Genomic DNA, 23,880 nt, shown 5'->3' on the forward strand with positions numbered 1-23,880 from the left:
AATAACCTATAGACGGGTGTTTAGAAACAACATTGAGTGACAGAGATTCCTCACAGATGTCGTATGAAATGACTATGTAATTCTATGGATTCCTACTTGTTGCATGATATATCATCATTAAATAGATAGGATGGAAACAATTCTGTCGATCTGAAAACACGGTTTTAATTTGGACCAGAATATTCAATTGAGACAGAATGACACAGGCAGAGAGACAAAGAGATAGCTGCACATCTGCATGCCATTTCAGCTAGATTAATTTGGTGCAAAGTTCATAAAATGTTTAAACAATAGAAATCGATTTTTAAGATTCCTCTGGTAAGTTTTATTCACAAAACACACATATACATTTCAATGTTTAATGCAATCAAAACAGTAATTGATGTCATACTATTATCATACTAGTATCCCTTTACACTTGTGTGTATAAGGTAGTAGTTGTGGAATTGTTAGGTTAGATTACTTGTTGGTTATTACTGCATTGTCGGAACTAGAAGCACAAGCATTTCGCTACACTCGCATTAACATCTGCTAACCATGTGTATGTGACAAATAAAATTTGATTTGATTTGATTTGATTACTTCTGTTTTGTTTACCTCTTTGATATGTTTTTTTTTTTTTGCAGAAGATGAATTGTGTGTTTGTCACGTAGAGCAGTTTAAACCAATTCCAGTACCCCCAATTGTAGCCCTGGATAAAGCACCCTTATCAATTTGTCAACTTATCAGCAAGCCCTCTATGAGTTGATCAGGTGTGTTTCTCCGAGGCTACAACACAAATGTGTGCTGTTGGGGGTACAGGAGGACTGGAGTTGGGAAACACTGATGTGGAGTGCACATTCTTTTCTGCAATTAGGCTGAGAGCTTTTGAGTTTGAGCTTTTGTTAAGTCATTCATGTTCTATTCCAGAATTCAACTCCTTATAGTGTTCTATTCTACAAGTCTAGTATGCTTAAGGTTTGAATTAGCTTCCCTTTGGGATGTCATCAGTTGAATGTTCAATAAAAGACGTGTCATGGTGTCACAGTACCATACAAGTGGATGGAGATCTGTACTTCTTCATTGAGAGTTGAGGTCTGTGAATCTGAGATCGTTCCTCTAGAAACAGAGCGTTCATTTTAGCTAACCAAGGGCACCGGGTGGGAAGAGTTTGCACATTGGAAATCATTTCATTATTCCTAAAGTTAAAAACTGCCCAAACGGTGCACAGGGCTATGAAGCACCTACAACTGGGAGGGCAGTGTTAAGGTATTGGCATGGACGTCCAAATCTCCCGCCCTTCATCCCGTCAGAGCGGGTTAAGGTTTCAGCCACGTTTCAGGTCGGCCATGGCAGCCAGAGCAGCATTCCACCCTGGAGACCCCATCACTCCACCACCTTAGGAGAAACACACACACTAATACATTGGCATTTTAGTCATTTAGCAGACGCTCTTATCCAGAGCGACTTACAGTAGAGTGCATTTTCTTTTTTTTCGTACTGGTCCACATGCAAGAGTGAATGCACACGCACACGCACACACACACAGATATAGGATCTTAATTTAATCACTGTTTGTTTGCTGAGAATTTGCAAACTTGTACTGTATTTGAGTTTTAAAAAGGCTTCCAAAGTTTTTAATTTCCATTTTGACATTTCAGCCATGATTTGCCCAACGAAAAATGTATCAACCCCTACAAAAATATCCATGAATTATAATCCACATAATAATTCACAGTTCCTGTTGCTGCAGGATTATTTTCCCACTGTAGCAAACTGGCTCAAATGAAGATCCTACATCGGTACACACACACACAAGGATGACTAGGAGCTGGCATCGGATAGAATTCCAATAAACCATTTACGACCAATCACAAACCTGGATGGGAGCCACTGCCACAAAGATAAAGCCCTTTGATTGGTGAACGGTAGTCTGAAAGGGAGGGTAGAGGTCGAGCGAGGTAGAGCTGATCCAATGACATTGCTCCGTGGAAGATATTCTGTGAAGGATAAAATACCACACTACATAAATCTAAGTCCAATTTGCCCTCTTCTCCCTGAAGTGCGCTCTCGTTCAATTCCCCGCAATGATCTAAAAGCTTTGGATTGGTGTGAGCATGGGCTAGGGGGTGTTTCCACCCTCTTAGCCATCAAAGTAGAATAGTAAGGGTAAGGTTTAGGGCATAACTTTGCTAACCCCACTTCTCATTTAGGCATGACTAAGAAGACAGGGGCTTTGACTCACTCATCATGTCTCTATGGTCATTCGAGAGAATGGGAAGAACAGGACTGAGTGAAATAAGGAGAAATGGAATTGAGTCCGTGAATGAGAACATAGTCAAGCTGGTAATACTCTTGGGACTTACTAACTGCACTAGTCTTAGACTTAAGTCTTTAAACTGCACTTTCAGAGTCCATTCATCGGCTTTGTGAAAGCAGCAGTGTAAAAGTGCACAGTAGTTTAAGCATGCAAAATGAGCCATGAACCAGAAACACTTACACAAATACCGCAGACCCAAGTGGTTGAACTACTTTGAATATCAGATATGAACTTTGATTCTGACGGACAGTATCATGGTAACTGTTGGCGTAACCATAAACCGTTCAATGCCGTTTGTTAGCACACATACACACTCTCTCTGACGAAAGGAAAGCAGGAAGAAGAGAGACGCTCCTATATAAATCACTTCCTGGTTCAGAGCCTGTGGTTTGGTGGTGTGCATAGAAGCACAAGCATTTCGATAAATACATGCTACTTTCCAGTGGAACACTATCTAATCTACTACTAGCTATTAGAAAATTGACTTGAAATATTGAAATGTACGTACATTGTGGCTGTGAACCGTCACACACACTGCACACACAGACATTTTCACACACACAAGCACACACACATACCCCTCCAGTTAGGCCAAATATCCTCTCCAGGTCGGGGGGAGTCAGGACATCTTTGCCAACAATGGAGGATTTGAACCCAGGGGCATACTGCTCAATCCAGCTAAATACTACACAGATACACAGGCACACGGAGACCTAGTCAGTTTCATATAAGTTCAATAATGCCTGTGATGAGCAGTAGAATGTTATACAAAATCTTCTGAGGATGACAACTTTCTGCGTGGGTGACAATATTTCTGTTACTAGCATCAGTGACAACTGCTCTAAGAGTGTTTCCACGTGTGTGTGTGTGTGTGTGTGTGTGCGTGTGTGTGTGCGTGTGCGTTCTAACCTGAGTCTGCAAAGGCCTCTCTGTCCTGGTCTGTCCACGCTCTCCCTCCCAACAGACTATATGGCGTAAACTGGGTGAACAGTAACACCACATGACTACCAGGGGGAGCCAGAGTTGGGTCCAACACCGATGGAATGGTCATCTCGATCATGGGCCTGTAGGGGAGAGAAAAGGAAGAATGTGAGTGTGTGTGTGTGTGGTATGTGAACCTGTATGCACTTGTGTGGGTCCCTGGATGTGTGTGTGTCCGTACGTGCGTGTCTGTGAGTGTGTTTACCTGGACGAGGGCCGTCCCTCCATGCAGTTTTCGTAGGCTGTCTGTAACACCTCCACACTCTCACAGTTGAGGTGGATAGAACACTGGTGGTGTGGGCCAGGCTTGCCGTCTGGTGTGGGGGCCGCTAAAAAGTTAGGAAGCTTATCCACTGCCACTGTTAGGAAGAATGGGTCCAAATTATTTGTAATTATGTTCCTGCCCCCCAACCATCCAATCCAGAAAAAAACGGCCCACGGCTGAATCTAGTTGATGATCCCTTATCTAGAGGAAGTTTCAAGGCGGATTGCATGAATTCTCTGATTGCGACATCTGGGTTATTGGATGTGTCCTAAGGAATCCTAGAAAACATTAGATTTTCACGCATGCTGCGACTTTGTATGTCTAGCAGTGAATCCATCACCCCGTTTTTCCTGAGTAGACAATCCATGTTGGAATCATGGATTTTTACCTTGGCTGTGAGTGCCTTGTTCTCTCTTTGGAGAGTGGGAATTTCACTCTGGCTAAACTCCAAACTCCCCCTCAGCCCTGCTACCTTCTCACACAACTTTTCCAGTGTTGCATGGATTCCAGCCAGAGCACTAGCCTCTACTTCAACAGTAAGTAAATTGTCCGTGTCTGTAGATTAATCTGTTTTTCTTTCTTTTGTCGGGTTAGAGTTCTTTTGCGAGGTAGTCGGATCTTTCCATGATGGAGTATGTTGTTCCTCCATAGTGTAAAGCTGTTGGTATTCGTCAATTTCCCTCAGGATCTCCTTAGTATCCAGGTTGGCTCTTTACTGCAACCAGTTGTTTTTCAAAAGTTTTTCAACAATGCGTCTTTCCCACGACGACGACCGCTGTCTGTAGTACAGCCACCTAGCACTGTTGTTTGGTTAGCGGTGGTTCCTAGTTGTTTAAAGCTAATCATGTTGCGGAATCCACGCGGTTTTGTTTTAATCAAAAATAACAAACGGGGTGTTTTCCAGCATACAGTGTTCAGATGCGCACTCTGATGACGTGTGACGACAATGAGGCGCATGTTGATTTTGTTCACCCACACCAGATGCGATCAGGACACTCAGGTTAAAAAAATCTAAATTAACTCTGAACCAACTATATTAATTTGGGGACAGGTCGAAACATTCATGGCAATTTAGCTAGCTACCTTGCTGTTGCTAGCTAATTTGTCCTGGGATATAAACATTGGGTTGTTATTTTACCTGAAATGCACAAGGTCCTCTACTCTGACAATTAATCCAGAAGAAGAGACTTGCTTGGGTCAAGAAACACGAGCAATGGACATTAGACAAGTGGAAATCTGTCCTTTGGTCTGATGAGTCCGAATTTGAGATTTTTGGTTCCAACCTCCGTGTCTTTGTGAGGCACAGAGTAGGTGAACGGATGATCTTCACATGTGTGGTTCCCACTGTGAAGCATGGAGGAGGAGGTGTGATGGTGCTTTGCTGGTGACACTGTCTGTGATTTATTTAGAATTCAAGGCACACTTAACCAGCATGGCTACCACAGCATTCTGCAGTGATAGGCCATCCCATCTGGTTTGCGCTTTGTGGGACTATCATTATTTTTCAACTGGACAATGACCCAAAACACACCTCCAGGCTGTGTAATGGCTATCTGACCAAGGAGAGTGATGGAGTGCTGCATCAGATGACCTGGCCTTCACAATCACCAGACCTTAACCCAATTGAGATGGTTTGGGATGTGTTGGACTAAAGAGTGAAGGAAAAGCAGCCAAAAAGTGCTCAGCATATGTGAGAACTCCTTCAAGACTATTGTAAAAGCATTCCCCATGAAGCTGGTTGAGAAAATGCCAAGAGTGTGCAAAGCTGTCATCTAGGCAAAGGGTGGCTACTTTGAAGAATCTAAAAGAGAAAATATATTTGATTTGTTTAACACTTTTTTGGTTACTACATGATTACATATGTATAATTTCATAGTTTTGATGTCTTTACTATTATTCTAAAATGTAGAACATTTTAAAAATAAAGAAAAACGCCTGAATGAGTAGGCGTGTCCAAACTTTTGACAGGTACTGCGTGTGCGTGTGTGTATATATATATATATATATAAAGTATACAGTTCCAGTTGTACCAAGGATAATTTAGCTATTTGATTTTGAATTTTAAGGCCCCTAAAGGTATAAAAAAAAATTGGGGAATGAAACATGGAATTTTGCATTACTGCTATTAGCCAATAGAAACACATTGAATAACAGATTCACTACATGGAACAAAAGATAGTCCCCCAAAAAATCTAAAGGAAGTTTGTTCTGAAGTGTCTGTCCTATATCTGAGAGATCTAAGAAAGAGCAGGAAACTATTTTTATTTTATTTTTTAAATGTAAAGTGTTGGTCCCACGTTTCATGAGCTGAAGTAAAAGATCCCCAAAAATGTCCATATTCACAAAAAGCTTTTTTCTCTCAAATTTTGTGCAGAAATTTGTTTACATCCCTAAAGGGTGGGCATTTATACTTTGTTAAGATAATCCATCCACCTGACAGGTGTGGCATATCATGAAGCGGATTGAACAGCATGATCATTACACAGGTGCACTTTGTGATGGGGACAATAAAAGGCCACTCTAAAATGTGAAGTTTTGTCACAACACAATGCCACAGATGTCTCAAGTTTTGAGGGAGCGTGCAATTGACATGCTGACTGCAGGAATGTCCACCAGAGCTGTTGCCAGATAATTTAATGTTAATTTCTCTACCATAAGCCGCCTCCCAATTTCGTTTTAGGGAATTTTTCAGTCCGTCCAAACGGCCTCACAACCGCAGACTACCTGTAACTGTGCCAGCCCAGGACCTCCACATCCGGCTTCTTCACCTGACCGATCTTCTAAGACCAGCCACCCATACAGCTGATGAAACTTTGTGAGAAGACCTATTTGGTCTCATGGTCTGACAAACACCACTCTAGCTCTGCCAACTTTCACCGCAGATGCGTAAGGGCGGTGGATTGAGACACAGCCCATGCAAAAAACATATCTCTAGTTTAATCAGACAAATTCTGATGGCGATTTAGTTTTATTATGTTAATTCGATTTCCGCTTGGCTGCAGAAATTGTATGCTAAGGGTTTCTTAAAGTAAGTACTTTAAGTACTTAAGTACAGTAAGTACTTGAAGAAAGGTAGTTAAACAACACAAAAGAAAAGTATGAGGTAGATATGATAAGGGTCGTACCATTAATCTTAGTGACAGGGGAGGTGTAGTCTATCTGATCTACAGCTTTGATGAATGCTGGAGAAAGAGCACTCTGTGAGAAGCAAAACAGAGGGGTTAGGGTTAAGGTAAGAGGACACAAACACGATAATACACTTCGGAGTACAATATTTTTTGAACAATTATTGTTGTCTTCCTGAATGTAATGTATATAGACTATTGTCTCTTCAATAGCCTACTTTTTCAAGTATTCAGACCCCTTGACTTTTTCCACATTTTGTTATGTTACAGCCTTATTCTAAAATGGATTAATAAAAAAGAAATCCTCAGCAATCTACACACAATACCCCATAATGACAAAGTGAAAACCGTTTTTTTTTAAATTTTGCACAAATTTATGAAAAAACAAACAAACAGATACCTTACTTACATAAGTATTCAGACCCTTTGAGGCTCGAAATTGAGCTCAGGTGCATCCTGTTTCCATTGATCATCCTTGAGATGTTTATACAACTTCATTGGAGTCCACCTGTGGTAAATTCAATTGATTGGACATGATTTGGAAAGGCACACACCTGTCTATATAAGGGCCCACAGTTGACAGTGCATGTCTGAGCAAAAACCAAGCCATGAGGTCAAAGGAATTGTCCGTAGAGCTCCAAGATGAGGCCCAGATCTGGGGAAGGGTACCAAAACATTTCTGCAGCAATAAAGGTCCCCAATAAAACAGTGGCCTCCGTAATTAATAAATGGAAGAAGTTTGGATCCACCAAGACTCTTCCTAGAGCTGGCCGCCTGGCCAAACTGAGCAATCGGGGGAGAAGGGCCTTGGTCAGGGAGGTGACCATGAACCGGATGGTCACTCTGACAGACCTGTAGTTCCTCTGTGGAGATGGGAGAACCTTCCAGAAGGACAACCATCTCTGCAGCACTCCACCAATCAGGCCTTTATGGTAGAGTGGCCAGACGGAAGCCACTTCTCAGTAAAAGGCACATGACAGCCCGCTTGGAGTTTGCCAAAAAAGCACCTAAAAGACTCTCAGACCATGAGAAACAACATTCTCTGGTCTGATGAAACCAAGATTGAATTCTTTGGCCTGAATGCCAAGAGTCATGTCTAGAGGAAACATGGCACCATCCCTACGTTGAAGCATGGTGGTGACAGCATCATGCTGTGGGGATGTTTTTCAGCGGTAGGAAATGGGAGACTAGTCAGGATCGAGGCAAAGATGAACGGAGCAAATTACAGAGACATCCTTGATGAAAACCTACTCCAGAGCGCTTAGGACCTCAGACTGGGGTGAAGGTTCAACTTCCTACAGGACAACAGCCCTAAGCACACATCCAAGACAACGCAGGAAGTCTCTGAATATCCTTGAGTGGCCCAGCCAGAGCCCGGACTTGAACCCAATCGATCATCTCTGTAGAGTCCTGAAAATAGCTGTGCAGCAACGCTCCCCATCCAACCTGACAGAACTTGAGAGGATCTGCAGAGAAGAATGGGAGAAGCTCCCCAAATACAGGTGTGCCAAGCTTGTAGCGTCATACCCAAGAAGACTCGAGGCTGTAATCGCTGCCAAAGGTGCTTCTCCAAAGTATTGAGTAAAGGGTCTGAATACTTATGTAAATGTGATATTTCAGTTTATTTTTTTTATACATTTGCAAACATTTCTTAAAACCTGCTTTGTTTTGTCATTGTGGGGTTTTGTGTAGATTGATTAGGATTTTTTTTGTTGAATAAGGCTGTAACCTAACAAAATTTGGGAAAAGTCAAGGGGTCTGAATACTTTCTGAAGGCACTGTTAATGAGCTATGGAATTTTGAGCTTGTTCTCCAACGGGATAGTCTCACATTGCCAGTCTCACATTCAATCTGACTGGAGATTAAAGTTCATCACCAGTCTTGAGGTGTGTTAAGATGTGAAAGTGTGTTACCTGTAAGATGCATTACCTGAGGAGTGAGTGTTTTAAAGGTGACGTAGGGTGTAGCGTTGGACAGTACCACTCTGCTGTAGATCTCTGTGCCATCCTTCAAGACCACCCCCTTGGCACTGCCATCTGACCCTACCAAGACCTGATGCACATCCTGTAACCCATATGCATGCACACCCACACACAGATATCACACAAGAACACATTATATTACCCATTAGCTATTAAATTCAAAAAGGTCGAGTTACCAACTAGGGAACCACTAGATAACCACTCCTGGGGAAATTAAATCTGTCCTATATGGCTGTATGTATGTTTATTCACTGTATTATAATCAGCTGGACCATTACAGTTTAACATTAACTGAAAACACTATGGAATAGAACAAATGTGAAAGCCTATCCAGCCAGCTGACCTGTTCAGTAAAAATGTCTGCTCCGTGGGAGCGGGCAGAGCTAGCGATGGCCTTGGACACCCCTCCCATGCCCCCCTCCACATAACCCCACGCTCCCTTCTCCTTCTCCAGCTCCCCCATCACATGATGAAGGAGGACATACCTGCGGGGGGAGATACAAAGGGGGAAACTGTATTGTCAAAAACATATATACAATATAATGTTCTATTCAATTCTGAGAGGGGGGTGTGTGTGTGTGTGTGTGTGTGTGTGTGTGTGTGTGTGTGTGTGTGTGTGTGTCTCACCCACTGCCAGGGCTGTTAGGGCTGGTCATAGCTCCTATCACAGCATCTGTAGCCAGTGTGGCTTTAAGAGGCTCAGATTCAAACCAACGGTTCAGGATCTGAGAATTTTAAAAATAAATAGTATAGATATTCAGCAAGACACAGAAGACGCTGGAAAGCTTTACAACATGGACGCAACTGGAATCAGATGAGGAAGGGTTAGACAGCAACGCCAATATCCTAATTCAATATTGTAGCTATATATATATATATATATACATACATACACATACAGTTGAAGTCTGAAGTGTACATACACCTTAGCCAAATACATTTAAACTCAGTTTTTCACAATTCCTGACATTTAATCCGAGTAAAAATTCCCTGTCTTAGGTCAGTTAGGATCACCACTTTATTTTAAGAATGTGAAATGTCGGGCCTCCCGGGTGGCGCAGTGGTCTAGGGCACTGCATCGCAGTGCTAGCTGCGCCACCAGAGTCTCTGGGTTCGCGCCCAGGCTCTGTCGCAGCCGGCCGCGACCGGGAGGTCCGTGGGGCGACGCACAATTGGGCTAGCGTCGTCTGGGTTAGGGAGGGTTTGGCTGGTAGGGATATCCTTGTCTCATCGCGCTCCAGCGACTCCTGTGGCGGGCCGGGCGCAGTGCGCGCTAACCAAGGGGGCCAGGTGCACGGTGTTTCCTCCGACACATTGGTGCGGCTGGCTTCCGGGTTGGAGGCGCGCTGTGTTAAGAAGCAGTGCGGCTTGGTTGGGTTGTGCTTCGGAGGACGCGTGGCTTTCGACCTTCGTCTCTCCCGAGCCCGTACGGGAGTTGTAGCGATGAGACAAGATAGTAATTACTAGCGATTGGATACCACGAAAATTGGGGAGAAAAGGGGATAAAAATTTTAATAAAAAAAAAAAGAAAAAAAAAAAGAATGTGAAATGTCGGAATAAAAGTAGAGAGAATTATTTCTTTCAGCTTTTATTTCTTTCATCACATTCCCAGTGGGTCAGAAGTTTACATACACTCAATTAGTATTTGGTAGCATTGCCTTTAAATTGTTTAACTTGGGTCAAACATTTCAGGTAGCCTTCCACAAGCTTCCCACAATAAGTTGGGTGAATTTTGGCCCATTCCTTCTGACAGAACTGGTGTAACTGACTCAGGTTTGTAGGCCTCCTTGCTCGCACACGCTTTTTCAGTTCTGCCCACACATTTTCTATAGGATTAAGGTCAGGGCTTTGTGATGGCCACTCCAATACCTTGACTTTGTTGTCCTGAAGCCATTTTGCCATAACTTTGGAAGTATGCTTAGGGTTATTGTCCATTTGGAAGACCCATTTCCGACCACGCTTTAACTTCCTGACTGATGTCTTGAGATGTTGCTTCAATATATCCACATCATTTTCCTACCTCATGATGCCATCTATTTTGTGAAGTGCACCAGTCCCTCCTGCAGCAAAGCACCCCCACAACATGATGCTGCCACCCCCGTGCTTCACAGTTGGGATGGTGTTCTTCAGCTTGTAAGATTCCCCCTTTTCCTCCAAACATAACGTTGGTCATTATGGCCAAACAGTTCTATTTTTGTTTCATCAGACCAGAGGACATTTGGGATCTTTGTCCCAATGTGCAGTTGCAAACCGTAGTCTGGCTTTTTTATGGCGGTTTTGGAGCAGTGGCTTCTTCCTTGCTGAGCGGCCTTTCATGTTATGTCGATATAGGACTCGTTTTACTGTGGATACCAGATACTTTTGTACCTGTTTTCTCCAGCATCTTCACGACGTCCTTTGCTGTTGTTCTGGGATTGATTTGCACTTTTCGCACCAAAGTACGTTCATCTCTAGGAGACAGAACGCGTCTCCTTCCTGAGCGGTAAGACGGCTGCATGGTCCCATGGTGTTTATACTTGCGTACTATTGTTTGTACAGATGCACGTGGTACCTTCAGGCATTTGGAAATTGCTCCCAAGGATGACCCAGACTTGTGGAGATCTACAATTTTTTTTCTGAGATCTTGGCTAATTTCTTTTGATTTTCCCATAATGTCAAGCAAAGAGGCACTGAGTTTGAAGGTAGGCCTTGAAATACATCCACAGGTACACCTCCAATTGACTCAAATGTTGTCAATTAGCCTATCAGAAGCTTCTAAAGCCATGACATAATTTTCTAGAATTTTCCAAGCTGTTTAAAGGCACAGTCAACTTAGTGTATGTAAACTTCTGACCCACTGGAATTGTGATAGTGAATTATAAGTGAAATAATATGGCTGTAAACAATTGTTGGAAAAATGACTTGTGTCATGCACAAAGTAGATGTCCTAACAGACTTGCCAAAACTATAGTTTGTTAACAAGAAATTTGTGGAGTGGTTGAAAAACGAGTTTTAAATGACTCCAACCTAAGTGTATGTAAACTTCCGACTTCAACTGTGTGTGTGTGTGTATATATATATCTACACACACACATATATATATATATACACATATATATATATATATATATATATACATATACATATACACACATATATATACACATACATATACAACCACACAATATATATATATATACACATACATATACAACCACACAATATATATATATATACACATACATATACATATATATATATATATATACATATATATATACATATACACACATATATATATACACACATATATATATACACATATATATATACACACATATATATATATATATATATATATACACACATATATATATATATATATATACACATATATATATATATATATACATATATATATATATATATATATATATATATAATATATATATATATAGACAGTTCTGACTCAAACCATTGGTTTAGGATCTGAGAAACAGAGTAGAACGTACAGATATTAATATAACTACTGTTCCCTGGAGGAGGGAACTAGGTATAACATATTCACAGGAAGAAAACTGAAATCACACCCAACGGTCCAATGGATACCGAGCGTGCCCTCGGAAGCCCGCCTTCCTAGCTATAATACCGGGGCTCGCATTAATTCCCTCAATTCAGTACTGCTCTTCAGTGAGCTCAAATCACCTGAAGGTGCGGGCCCAAAATATGTTATACCTCGTTCCCTCCTTTAGGGAACAGTAGTTATATTCATAAATGTATGCTCCATTTCAGTCAGTCACTCGGTATAACATACTATGAGGATATACAGTACAAGCACGCCCCAATCCGGCTTAGAGGGTACCAAACTAGGAGGCCCACGGCAACCAAGCACACACAAGTTCCACCAGCTCCAAAAATGGGTTACAGAAACCACATTTTTCCCTAATACTTTTCTGAGAAGCCTGAAATGGCAGAGCCCCATATAGGGAACCAGAACCTGCTGCAACTTGGCTATGTGCACTGACACGCTGCAACTGCAGCTCAAGTCCATTGAACTGACGGTTCCAAGAACAATACTTACCTTGCGAGCCTGAAATGTCAGAACTTGTACAAGGAACCGTAAGTCCAAAACAATGCATGTATACAATCACAGAATACATAACTGCGGTCGTGGGTGCCAAACTGTCTAGTGTGCCAGAGACAATAGATCCCGACAACACAGAACCTTCCACGGGTCCCAGCCCAACAGGTGGATGATCTCCGGGAACCAGGGTTGTCTGGGCCAACGGGGAGACACCAGAATCAACAACAGACCCTCCTGACTGACCTTCTCCACAGTGGCCTGAATCAGGTCCACCGGAGGAAATGCATAGAGCAGGGTCTGAGGCCACTGATACACCAAAGCATCTGTTCCCAATGGAGCGTCCAGATCCCTCATTGAGAAGAACAGATGACAATGCAGGTTTTCTTGAGTAAAGATCTATGCCGGCCCTGCCGAACCCGTCCCATATAGGGCTATGGCGGTCAAAAAAAATGTGTCATGCAAATAACAGGTGAGTGTCCATAAGGCTAGGGGGGGATCTAAGCTTTACCTAAAATAAATGTACAGTGGGGAGAAGAAGTATTTGATACACTGCCGATTTTGCAGGTTTTCCTACTTACAAAGCATGTAGAGGTCTGTAATTTTTAATCATAGGTACACTTCAACTGTGAGAGACGGAATCTAAAACAAAAATCCAGAAAATCACATTGTATAATTTTTAAGTAATTAATTAGCATTTTATTGCATGACATAAGTATTTGATACATCAGAAAAGCAGAACTTAATATTTGGTACAGAAACCTTTGTTTGCAATTACAGAGATCATACGTTTCCTGTAGTTCTTGACCAGGTTTACACACACTGCAGCAGGGATTTTGGCCCACTCCTCCATACAGACCTTCTCCAGATCCTTCAGGTTTCAGGGCTGTCGCTGGGCAATACAGACTTTCAGCTCCCTCCAAAGATTTTCTATTGGGTTCAGGTCTGGAGACTGGCTAGGCCACTCCAGGACCTTGAGATGCTTCTTACGGAGCCACTCCTTAGTTGCCCTGGCTGTGTGTTTCGGGTTGTTGTCATGCTGGAAGACCCAGCCACAACCCATCTTCAATGCTCTTACTGAGGGAAGGAGGTTGTTGGCCAAGATCTCGCGATACATGGCCCCATCCATCCTCCCCTCAATACGGTGCAGTCGTCCTGTCCCCTTTGCAGAAAAGCATCCCCAAAGAATGATGTTTCCACCTCCATGCTTCACGGTTGGGATGGTGTTCTTGGGGTTGTACTCATCCTTCTTCTTCCTCCAAACACAGCGAGTGGAGTTTAGACCAAAAAGCTCTATTTTTGTCTCATCAGACCACATGACCTTCTCCCATTCCTCCTCTGGATCATCCAGATGGTCATTGGCAAACTTCAGACGGGGCTGGACATGCGCTGGCTTGAGCAGGGGGACCTTGCGTGCGCTGCAGGATTTTAATCCATGACGGCGTAGTGTGTTACTAATGGTTTTCTTTGAGACTGTGGTCCCAGCTCTCTTCAGGTCATTGACCAGGTCCTGCCGTGTAGTTCTGGGCTGATCCCTCACCTTCCTCATGATCATTGATGCCCCACGAGGTGAGATCTTGCATGGAGCCCCAGACCGAGGGTGATTGACCGTCATCTTGAACTTCTTCCATTTTCTAATAATTGCGCCAACAGTTGTTGCCTTCTCACCAAGCTGCTTGCCTATTGTCCTGTAGCCCATCCCAGCCTTGTGCAGGTCTACAATTTTATCCCTGATGTCCTTACACAGCTCTCTGGTCTTGGCCATTGTGGAGAGGTTGGAGTCTGTTTGATTGAGTGTGTGGACAGGTGTCTTTTATACAGTTAACGAATACTTGTTCTCCCCACTGTAATTAAATTGCCAAAATTATATAGCCTAATGAACCGTCTCCTGCCTATACATAAATAAATAAAATAATTCTAAATAGGCTACTAAAGCATGATTTGGCCACAGATAATATTTCGATTATTTTTTTAAAGTAAGGTTTGTGGATTGTTTAAAATCAATTGCCTATAGCCAGAAGGAAAGGTAGCTCTTGCAATTTGGGCAGATTATTGCTGAGTTGCGACTGTCTGTGAAAAGTAGAGGCTAAGCCAGGCATATCGCAATATTTCAAAATACAATGTGGGAAAACATAGTTTGGAAAGCAAATGGTGGTGCTGTAAAGAGAAAACAATGAAAATACTCATGTCTATTAGTTATCAAAATTCTCAATTTAATTGAGCGAACAAAAAGTATAGCCTATCTTATTGCCACCGGCGGAGAGCATCTGCAATATGCACGCTGCACATATTCACTATTTATCATTGTTGGGTCAGTGATACTTAAAAGTTTGTTTTTGGACAATAATTTCCTCCTCCAGTGTAGATGGATATCATATTCTATTAGTATCTCCCCTTCTCGTAGGCCTATTATATGGACAACGTCGTTTTTATGTACCTTTTTGTCACCGTCAGCAGTAGGCTACCATATAATTTGTCCTATAAAACATATTCTGCTAATGTCTCCAGTCATATAAAGTGTAGTAGAATTGCATGAAATGTGTTTATAAAAGGCCACATTTTTCCCATGCAAAGAAAGAAGAAATGTATCTGATATAGCCTGCTCTATGCTACATGAGCTCAGCCATGCATTGAACATTTTCTTTTTGTTGCAAACAGTGATTGCGTTATAGTATTAGCCTAAATTATGACTATCCAATCTACTCATCACATTAGGAATAATAGGCAATCTTACATAAATGCGATTATGCATGTAATTCTTTATTATAAAGGTGCTTTATTATTATTATTTTTTGTTGTATTTTAGCCCCTTTTTCTCCCCAATTTTGATCTTGTCTGCAACTCTGCATTTGGCTCGGGAGGTGAAGGTCGAGTCATGTGTCCTCCAAAACATTACCCACCAAACTGAGCTTCTTTAACACCCGCCCGCTTAACCCGGAGGCCAGCCATACCAATGTGTCGGAGGAATCACTGTTCAACTGACAACTGAGATCAGCCTGCAGGTTCCCGGCCCACCACAAGTAGTCGCTAGAGGGCGATGAGCCAAGTAAAGCACCCCCGGCCAAACCCTCCCCTAACCCGGATGACGCTGGGCCAATTGTGCGCTGCCCGATCATGACACAGCCCGGGATCGAACCCGGGTCTGTAATGATGCCTCTAGCACTGCAAAGCAGTGCTTTAGACCGCTGCACCACTTAGGAAGCCATAAAGGTGCATTTTTATGGTGAAAATGATCTTCTCCAGACTTGAAACTCACTCGTCGCCTATGTATGCCAGTTAGGCTACACCGGTTGTAAAGCGGATTAATGTGCTTAATCTTAAGAATTGACTAGGCAGGTAGCCTAGTGGTTAAGAGCATTGGACCAGTAACTGAAAGGTTGCTGGTTCAAATCCCCAGCTGACTAGGTGAAACATCTGTTGATTTGCCCTTGAGCAAGGCACTTAACCTCAGTTTCTCTGGATAAGAGCATCTGTTAAATGATGAAAATGAAATAAATACCACAGCATGGGAAAGCTAGGATCCTCTTTTAAATAGTGTCCAGTCAAAACTGTTTTCACACGCGATTGCGCAATGACTGAGTTTATAAGAACACATTTCACTAGGCTCTGTAGGCTATGTGCTCTCTAACCTCTAACCATGTTCCAGGGGGTCTTAGGCTTATACGCTACGTTTGGAGTTATTTGGCCACTTTAATTGTGATACAAACCTTATCAAAACATATAGGCCTATGGGATAGGCTACACGATGTGTGTGACTATGATTTGGGGGAAAAAATGACCCCAAAAAAGGCATGTGCTGTTTCTTGCCTTACTGCACAAGCTGGGCATCACTCACAAGTGATAATACATCATTCACAAGTGATAATTGTTATGTCTATACAGTAGAACAGTCATGCGAGATGTTATTGTTACAGTGGTTGACCCTAGGGTTACGTTACACCCCACGTTCTGTATTGTTCAGTTGACGTTATGACTAAACAAGTACAGTTAGCTCTAACACCTGTGGTTGTTTCTAACCTTCAAACTCAACATTTGGCTACTAGGATGGCTGAATTTTCCCTACCACCACCCTCTCCCTTCCTCGCTCTGCTTGGTGAGCCCCCGGTTCCATGGACTCAATGGATTCCATCTTTTGAAACGTACATTACTGCACTGGGCTTACAAGACGTGAGTGATGCTAGTCTAAAAGAACTGCTGTTACACTGCCTAGGAGCAGAGGGACAGTGTGTGTTCGGGACACTCGGTTATGCTGATGCTGTGGCTCTCTTGGAGAGACACTTCTCTACACCCCAAAGTGCCCTTCTCCATCGGTTTCTGTTCCGACGGCACCATCAGCTGCCTGGTGAGTCTGTACACCAGTGTGTGGCAAATCTACGGGGCTTAGCTAGCTCGTGTAAATTTGGGGCACTGCAGGAGGAAATGGTACATGACCAACTTATCGAGCATACAAACAACAAGAAAGTACGTGAAAGACTGTTACTTGAACCTGATGATTTGTCACTGGCAAAGGCACTCCAGTTAGCTTTCCAAGTGGAGTCCACTGCAGAATCTGCTGCAAAGCCAGCCTCCCCTCTCCAGCCTCTTGCTCTCACTGACACGGACCGCTCTGCTCAGACCCTATACACGCAGACGCCCCACCCTCAAGTGGAGAGACCCCCATCATACAACCTCTACGATGTGTCCCACTGGCCCTGCATGCAGACATCGATGCCGAGCTCCGGTGCCAGCTAGAGGAAGACATCATCGAGGCTATTGATGCATCCCCCTGGATCGCAAACCTGGTGGTGTTAAAAAAGAGATCATTCCACCTGTGTGGACCTTAGAGCAGCAAATATGGCCATCATCCCAGACAAATACCCCCTGCAGAAGAGTTCACTGCCCTGTTCTACAGCTCCAGGGATACCTACAGGTGCTGCTACACCGAAGCAGCCACAACCTCATAGCGTTCATCACCCACTTAGGGGTCTTCCGCTACAAGCGCATGGCATTTGGATTCAGCTCTGCCCCCAGCTGCTTCCAAAAGATCTTGATGTCTTTCTACGCGGGGATCCCAGGGGTGGCCATCTACCTCGATGATATCGTTGTTCACAGGCCTACCATCAGGGTCCATGATGTGCACCTACACAGCGTTTTCACTGCACTGGCACAACACAACCTCACTCTCAATGGAGAAAAGTGTTTTTTCTCCACCCCTGCCATTGACTTTGTGTGATTTCACCTCTCTGCCGAGGGGATTTCCCCACTCCACTCCAACACTGCAGGAGCTCCAGAAGGCATCAGCAGACGACCCCACTCTCTCCAAGCTGGTGACCTTCATCACACAGGGCTGGCCCAATAAAGTGCCAGAGGAGCTGTCGTAATACTTCAGGGTCTGAGAGGAGCTGTCCTGCTGGAACGGCATCTGAAAAGTTTGTCAATTGCGTGACACGTTCTTCCTTCAGGCCAGCTAAAGAGCTGAGAATTTAGGAAATGAATGCGACCCCTGGTATTATAGCCAGGAAGGTGGAGCTTCCGAGGGCAAACTCTGCATCCATTGGCCCGTTGGGCATGATTTCAGTTTACTTCAGGTGAATATGATTGGTCGTTGACTCCCCATAGTATATACTGAAAGGGAACACAGGAGTTACACAGCAGAAATTCAGTCTGAATGGACCCATGCCTGTTAAGTAAGGTGGTACTGGAGAGTGTGAGTAGGCCAACTCACATCATTCTACTAATCATAGTCTAAATGGAAGCGATGATAAGTGAAAGAAACAAAGTGATATAGGTGGTCTATCAACCTTCATTATTGGTGCAGTTACGATCTCATAGAAGTCTGGAATGTTCTTGCCCAGTTTCAGGCCTGTAAACATACAACAGAACAGGTGAATATTATTATGTAATATATTGAAAAATAAAAAACAGATGTATTGTATTATAAATAATACAGTAGTTATTTAACATTTCAGCTGTGTTTATTCACCCTACAAACGTGTAGGAAAACAACTTAGTACCACATTGGACAAGGGGCAAGGCACTCCTCAGTGCTGCCATCCTCCTCCTCAGGGCCCCGCCGGTTAACCCTGCGATGTCTACTGGGGGCGAGTCCAGGAGGGGATGGATGGCCACAGCTAACTTATCCAGGTGGGTTATAAACTCTGGGTACGCCTGGAGTAGGGCAGAGGGGTAGGAGGGGAAAGGGAGAGGCAAAGAGGGAGAATGGGAGAGGGAAAGGGAGAGGCACAGAAAGAGTTACTGTTAATTACATAACAAGGAGAGGGGAAAACAATCACTACTCCCCTCCATTTCCTCCTTTTACTGTAGCCTACTGAGTACTAGCTAATAGAGCTAAGTGAGCTAACATCAACAATAAACAGCATCTGTACAGTAAGCTGTCTATCTTATATTGCTACCCACCTTGGCGTCTGTCTCAGAGAACTTGCCGATCTCCCTCTGGTTCATGGCCAGGTCTGAGCCCAGCAGTAGAGACCGAGGGGGGAGACCCCCTACCCCCTCCTCCAACATTGGGGTGAAGGCATGGGGGTCCCGCATGTACAGCTTCAGTCCATGTTTCTGAACACACACACACACACACAGTGGGTATCATAAGTATTCACCCCCCTTGGGTGTATTTCACATTTTGTTGCGCTACAGATTGAACTACATAGATTTAATTGAACTTTTGTTTTGTCATTGATCAACACAAAATACTCCATAATGTCAAAGTGAAAAGAAAATTCTACACATTTTTACAAATTAAATACCTAAAATATAGTTATTGCATAAGTATTTACCCCCTTTGTTTAGGCAAGCCTAAATTAGTTCAGGAGTAAAATCTGTTTTAACAAAATTGCATAATAAGTTACATGGACTCACTCTGTATGACACAATAGGGGTTGTAATGATTTTTGAATGACTACCCCTTCCTTTGTCCCCCATACATACAGTTGAAGTCGGTAGTTTACATACACCTTAGCCAAATACATTTAAACTCAGTTTTTCACAATTCCTAACATTTAATCGGAGTAAAAATTCCCTGTTTTAGGTCAGTTAGGATCACCACTATATTTTAAGAATGTGAAGTGTCAGAATAATAGTAGAGAGAATGATTTATTTCCGCTTTTATTTCTTTCATCACGTTCCCAGTGGGTCAGAAGTTTACATACACTCAGTTAGTATTTGGCAGCATTGCCTTTAAAATGTTTAACTTGGGTCAAACGTTTCAGGTAGCCTTCCACAAGCTTCCCACAATAAGTTGGGTGAATTTTGGCCCATTCCTCCTGACAGAGCTGGTGTAACTGAGTCAGGTTTGTAGGCCTCCTTGCTCGCACACGCTTTTTCAGTTCTGCCACAAATCTTCTATGGGATTGAGGTCAAGGCTTTGTGATGGCCACTCCAATACCTTGACTTTGTTGTCCTTAAGCCATTTGCCACAACTTTGGAAGTATGCTTGGGGTCATTGTCCATTTGGAAGACCCATTTGCGACCAAGCTTTAACTTCCTGACTGATGTCTTGAGATGTTGCTTCAATATATCCACGTAGTTTTCCTCCTCATAATGCCATCTATTTTGTGAAGTGTCAACATGATGCTGCCACCCCAGTGCTTCACGGTTGGGATGGTGTTCTTCGGCTTGCAAGTCTCCCCCTTTTTCCTCCAAACATAACAATGGTCATTATGACCAAACAGTTCTATTTTTGTTTCATCAGACCAGAGGACATTTCTCCAAAAAGTACGATCTTTGTCCCAATGTGCAGTTGCACAACGTAGTCTGGCTTTTTTATGGCGGTTTTGGAGCAGTGGCTTCTTCCTTGCTGAGCGGCCGATATAGGACTCATTTTACTGTGGCGTTAGATACGTTTGTACCTGTTTCCTCCAGCATCTTCACAAGGTCATTTGCTGTTGTTCTGTGATTGATTTGCACGTTTCGCACCAAAGTATCTCTAGGAGACAGAACGCGTCTCCTTCCTGAGCGGTATGACTGCTGCGTGGTCCCATGGTGTTTATACTTGCGTACTATTGTTTGTACAGATGAACGTGGTCCCTTCAGGCGTTTGGAAATAGCTCCCAAGGATGAACCAGACTCGTGGAAGTCTACAATTGGTTTTCTGAGGTCTTGATTGATTTCTTTTGATTTTCCCATGATGTCAAGCAAAGAGGCACCGAGTTTGAAGGTAGGCCTTGAAATATATCCACTGGTACACCTCCAATTGATTTAAATGATGTCAATTAGCCTATCAGAAGCTTCTAAAGCCATGACATCATTTTCTGGAATTTTCCAAGCTGTTTAAAGGCACAGTCAACTTAGTGTATGTAAACTTCTGACCCACTGGAATTGTGATACAGCGAATTATAAGTGAAATAATCTGGCTGTAAACAATTGTTGGAAAAATGACTTGTGTCATGCACAAAGTAGATGTCCTAACCGATTTGCCAAAACTATAGTTTGTTAACAAGAAATATGTGGAGTTGAATATGTTGAAAAATGAGTTTTAATGACTCCAACCTAAGTGTATGTACACTTCCGACTTCAACTGTACTACATCTGTAAGGTCCCTCAGTCAAGTATTGATGTCACGATCGTCGTAATAACATTCGGACCAAAGCGCTGCGTGAAATCGGTTCGACATTTTATTAGAAGTGAACCGCACAAAAAAAACTATAAAGAGCAACCGACATGTGAAGCTATGGAGTGCTCACAGGCAACTACACATAAACAAGATCCCACAAAACACAGTGGGGAAATGGCTGCCTAAATATGATCCCCAGTCACAGACAACGATAAACAGCTGCCTCTGATTGGGAACCATACCAGGCCAACATAGAAATAAAACAACCTAGATTACCCACCCTAGTCACACCCCGACCTAACCAACATAGAGAATAAAAAGGCTCTTTATGGTCAGGGCGTGACAATTGAACTTCAAGCACAGATTCATCTACAAAGCCAGGGAGCTTTTCGAAAGCCTGATAAAGAAGAGCAGTGATTGGTAGATGGGTAACACTAAAAATAAGCAGACTTTGAATATCTCTTTAAGCAAGGTCAAGTTAATAAGTATGCTGTGGATTATGTATTAAACCACCCAGACACAAATAAACAGTTGGCCTTCTGAACTGCAGGACAGGAAGGAAACTGCTCAGGGATGGTGGTGATTTAAAAACAGCTACAGAGTTCAATGCCTATGGTGAGAGAAAACTGGGGATGGATCAACAACATTGTAGTGACTCCACAATAATCACCTAAATGACAGAGAAAAAATATATAAAAATACACAGAATAGCATGGTGGTGGCTGCATCATGGTATGGGTATGCTTGACATCGGCAAAGACTGGGGAGTTTTTTTAGGATAAAGAGAAACGGGATGGAGCTAAGCACAGGCAAAATCCTTGAGAAAAACATGCTTCAGTCTGCTTTACATCAGACCTTTCAGCATGACAATAACCTAAAAAACAAGGCCAAATCTATACTGGAGTTGTTTACCAAGAAGACAGGGAATGTTCCCGAGTGGCCAAGTTACCATTTTGACTTAAATCAGCTCGAACATCTATGACAAGACTTGCTGTATAGCCATGATCCCAAACACCTTGACAGAACTTTAAGAATTTTTAAAATAATAAATGGGCAAATATTGCACAATCCAGGTGTACAACGTGCTTAGACTAACCTAATAAGACTCACAGATGTAATCCCTGCCAAACGTGTTTCTAACATGTATTGACTCAGGGGGGGTGAATACTTATCTAATCAAGATATATTACTGTTTTATTTTTCATTAATCTTCCACTGACATTACAGAGTATTTTATGTAGATCGTTGACACAAAATTACAATTAAATTAATTTAATCCCACTTTGTAACACAATAAAATGTGATGAAATACTTGTGATAGGCACTGTAACACCCCTGATTTATTCAAATATTCAAAGACATAATGATCAATTCATTCTTTCAAAAGCCTGCACACCCTGTGGGTCACCATAGACGTTACATAGAAGATCACTGATATATCAAGTATGATGGCTGGTCATTCACCTTGAGCTCCAGGTCTCTGAAGATGTGTGGTCTGAGCAGGCTGAGGAGATAGGAACACCGGGAGAAATGGAAACCTGCAGACAGACATACAGACATGAAAAGGAAACACATTAACTACATAGTTAACAACTTGAGCTTCTACAACAAGAACACACATTTTTTTCTGTGAGAGCAGATGTTCTACTCTTTTTGCATCTGTGTTGACTCTACTGAACACCCTGCTGCACTACCATGACCTCCAGAGGGACCCTCTGTAGCAGGAGTCTGTTACCAGAGAGAGTGAACCTCACCTGGGATGATTTCCTCCGACACTGCCGCCCCTCCCAGAACGTGTCTGCGTTCCAGAACTACTGTCTTCAGCCCACCCTTCTGCAGATAGGCTGCCTGTGAATACACACACACACCCACACAACTATTAACAAACTGCATGTAGACACACACACGTAAGTTAAGTTTGATATGTCACACATTCATGGAGATGGATATATTTGGATAAGCAAATATCCACTTACCGCTACCAGTCCATTGTGTCCTACAATGAAAAATGATATGAGTGTCAAACATCTGTTTATAAAGATACTAGTGCCCTGATTGCTATAGTAAATCCAGCAACAATATATTGACAGTATCCACATTTGCAGAAACTATTAATCTAATTTGGCTCCTGTCCATTGTTTCTCATCCACTAGTGCTGAGCGATTAGTGTTTTTTAGGTCAATTTCGGTTCGATTATTAAAAAATAATCACGGTTTTTCAATTTTAGTTTCGATCATTTTTTAAACATTAAATGCACTTTGTATTATGTGGGTTGAAGGAGTTTAACAACACAGAATAAAACAATAAAAGTCTCATGATGGTAGTGACTGCCCATTACTGCTCATCACTTATTAACCATCATTTAGTAACATTACTTCAATAAGATATTTCAGTTGTTGTGCATATTACATTTGTTTTATTTGATTACTTTATTATTTCATTCCAAGTAATCTCACCTCTACAGAGCTGCTGCTTATGCTATCTGACAAAATCACTATTTTGTAGTTCTTCAAAATAAGGCATACTACTGAATACCAACTATCAATCACTTAGATACTGTACTTTCAGGTAGAGATACCTTTTGAAGCAACAGCTGCTCTCTATATCACCTCACGATCGC

The 23,880-nt window shown here is 42.6% G+C and overlaps 1 protein-coding gene across 1 annotated transcript in view; it reads right to left on the reverse strand.

The window, feature by feature from the left end:
* Positions 1-553: 553 nt before the first annotated feature.
* pyroxd2 (pyridine nucleotide-disulphide oxidoreductase domain 2) overlaps positions 554-23,880 on the reverse strand; it is a 30,953-nt gene continuing 7,626 nt past the window's right edge. The window contains exons 2-16 of the mRNA XM_038992128.1: positions 23,237-23,256; positions 23,015-23,108; positions 22,725-22,798; positions 19,109-19,264; positions 18,706-18,859; positions 18,493-18,554; positions 9,280-9,377; positions 8,996-9,137; positions 8,600-8,734; positions 6,671-6,743; positions 3,486-3,639; positions 3,209-3,363; positions 2,878-2,984; positions 1,859-1,979; positions 554-1,377 (exon numbers count right to left, since the gene is read on the reverse strand). Coding sequence (XP_038848056.1) covers positions 1,307-1,377; positions 1,859-1,979; positions 2,878-2,984; positions 3,209-3,363; positions 3,486-3,639; positions 6,671-6,743; positions 8,600-8,734; positions 8,996-9,137; positions 9,280-9,377; positions 18,493-18,554; positions 18,706-18,859; positions 19,109-19,264; positions 22,725-22,798; positions 23,015-23,108; positions 23,237-23,256 — 1,616 coding nt within the window. The 3' untranslated portion in view covers positions 554-1,306. The remainder of the gene's footprint in view (positions 1,378-1,858; positions 1,980-2,877; positions 2,985-3,208; positions 3,364-3,485; positions 3,640-6,670; positions 6,744-8,599; positions 8,735-8,995; positions 9,138-9,279; positions 9,378-18,492; positions 18,555-18,705; positions 18,860-19,108; positions 19,265-22,724; positions 22,799-23,014; positions 23,109-23,236; positions 23,257-23,880) is intronic.

The sequence above is a fragment of the Salvelinus namaycush genome, chromosome 4 (assembly GCF_016432855.1).
Source record: "Salvelinus namaycush isolate Seneca chromosome 4, SaNama_1.0, whole genome shotgun sequence".
Classification (NCBI taxonomy): domain Eukaryota; kingdom Metazoa; phylum Chordata; class Actinopteri; order Salmoniformes; family Salmonidae; genus Salvelinus; species Salvelinus namaycush.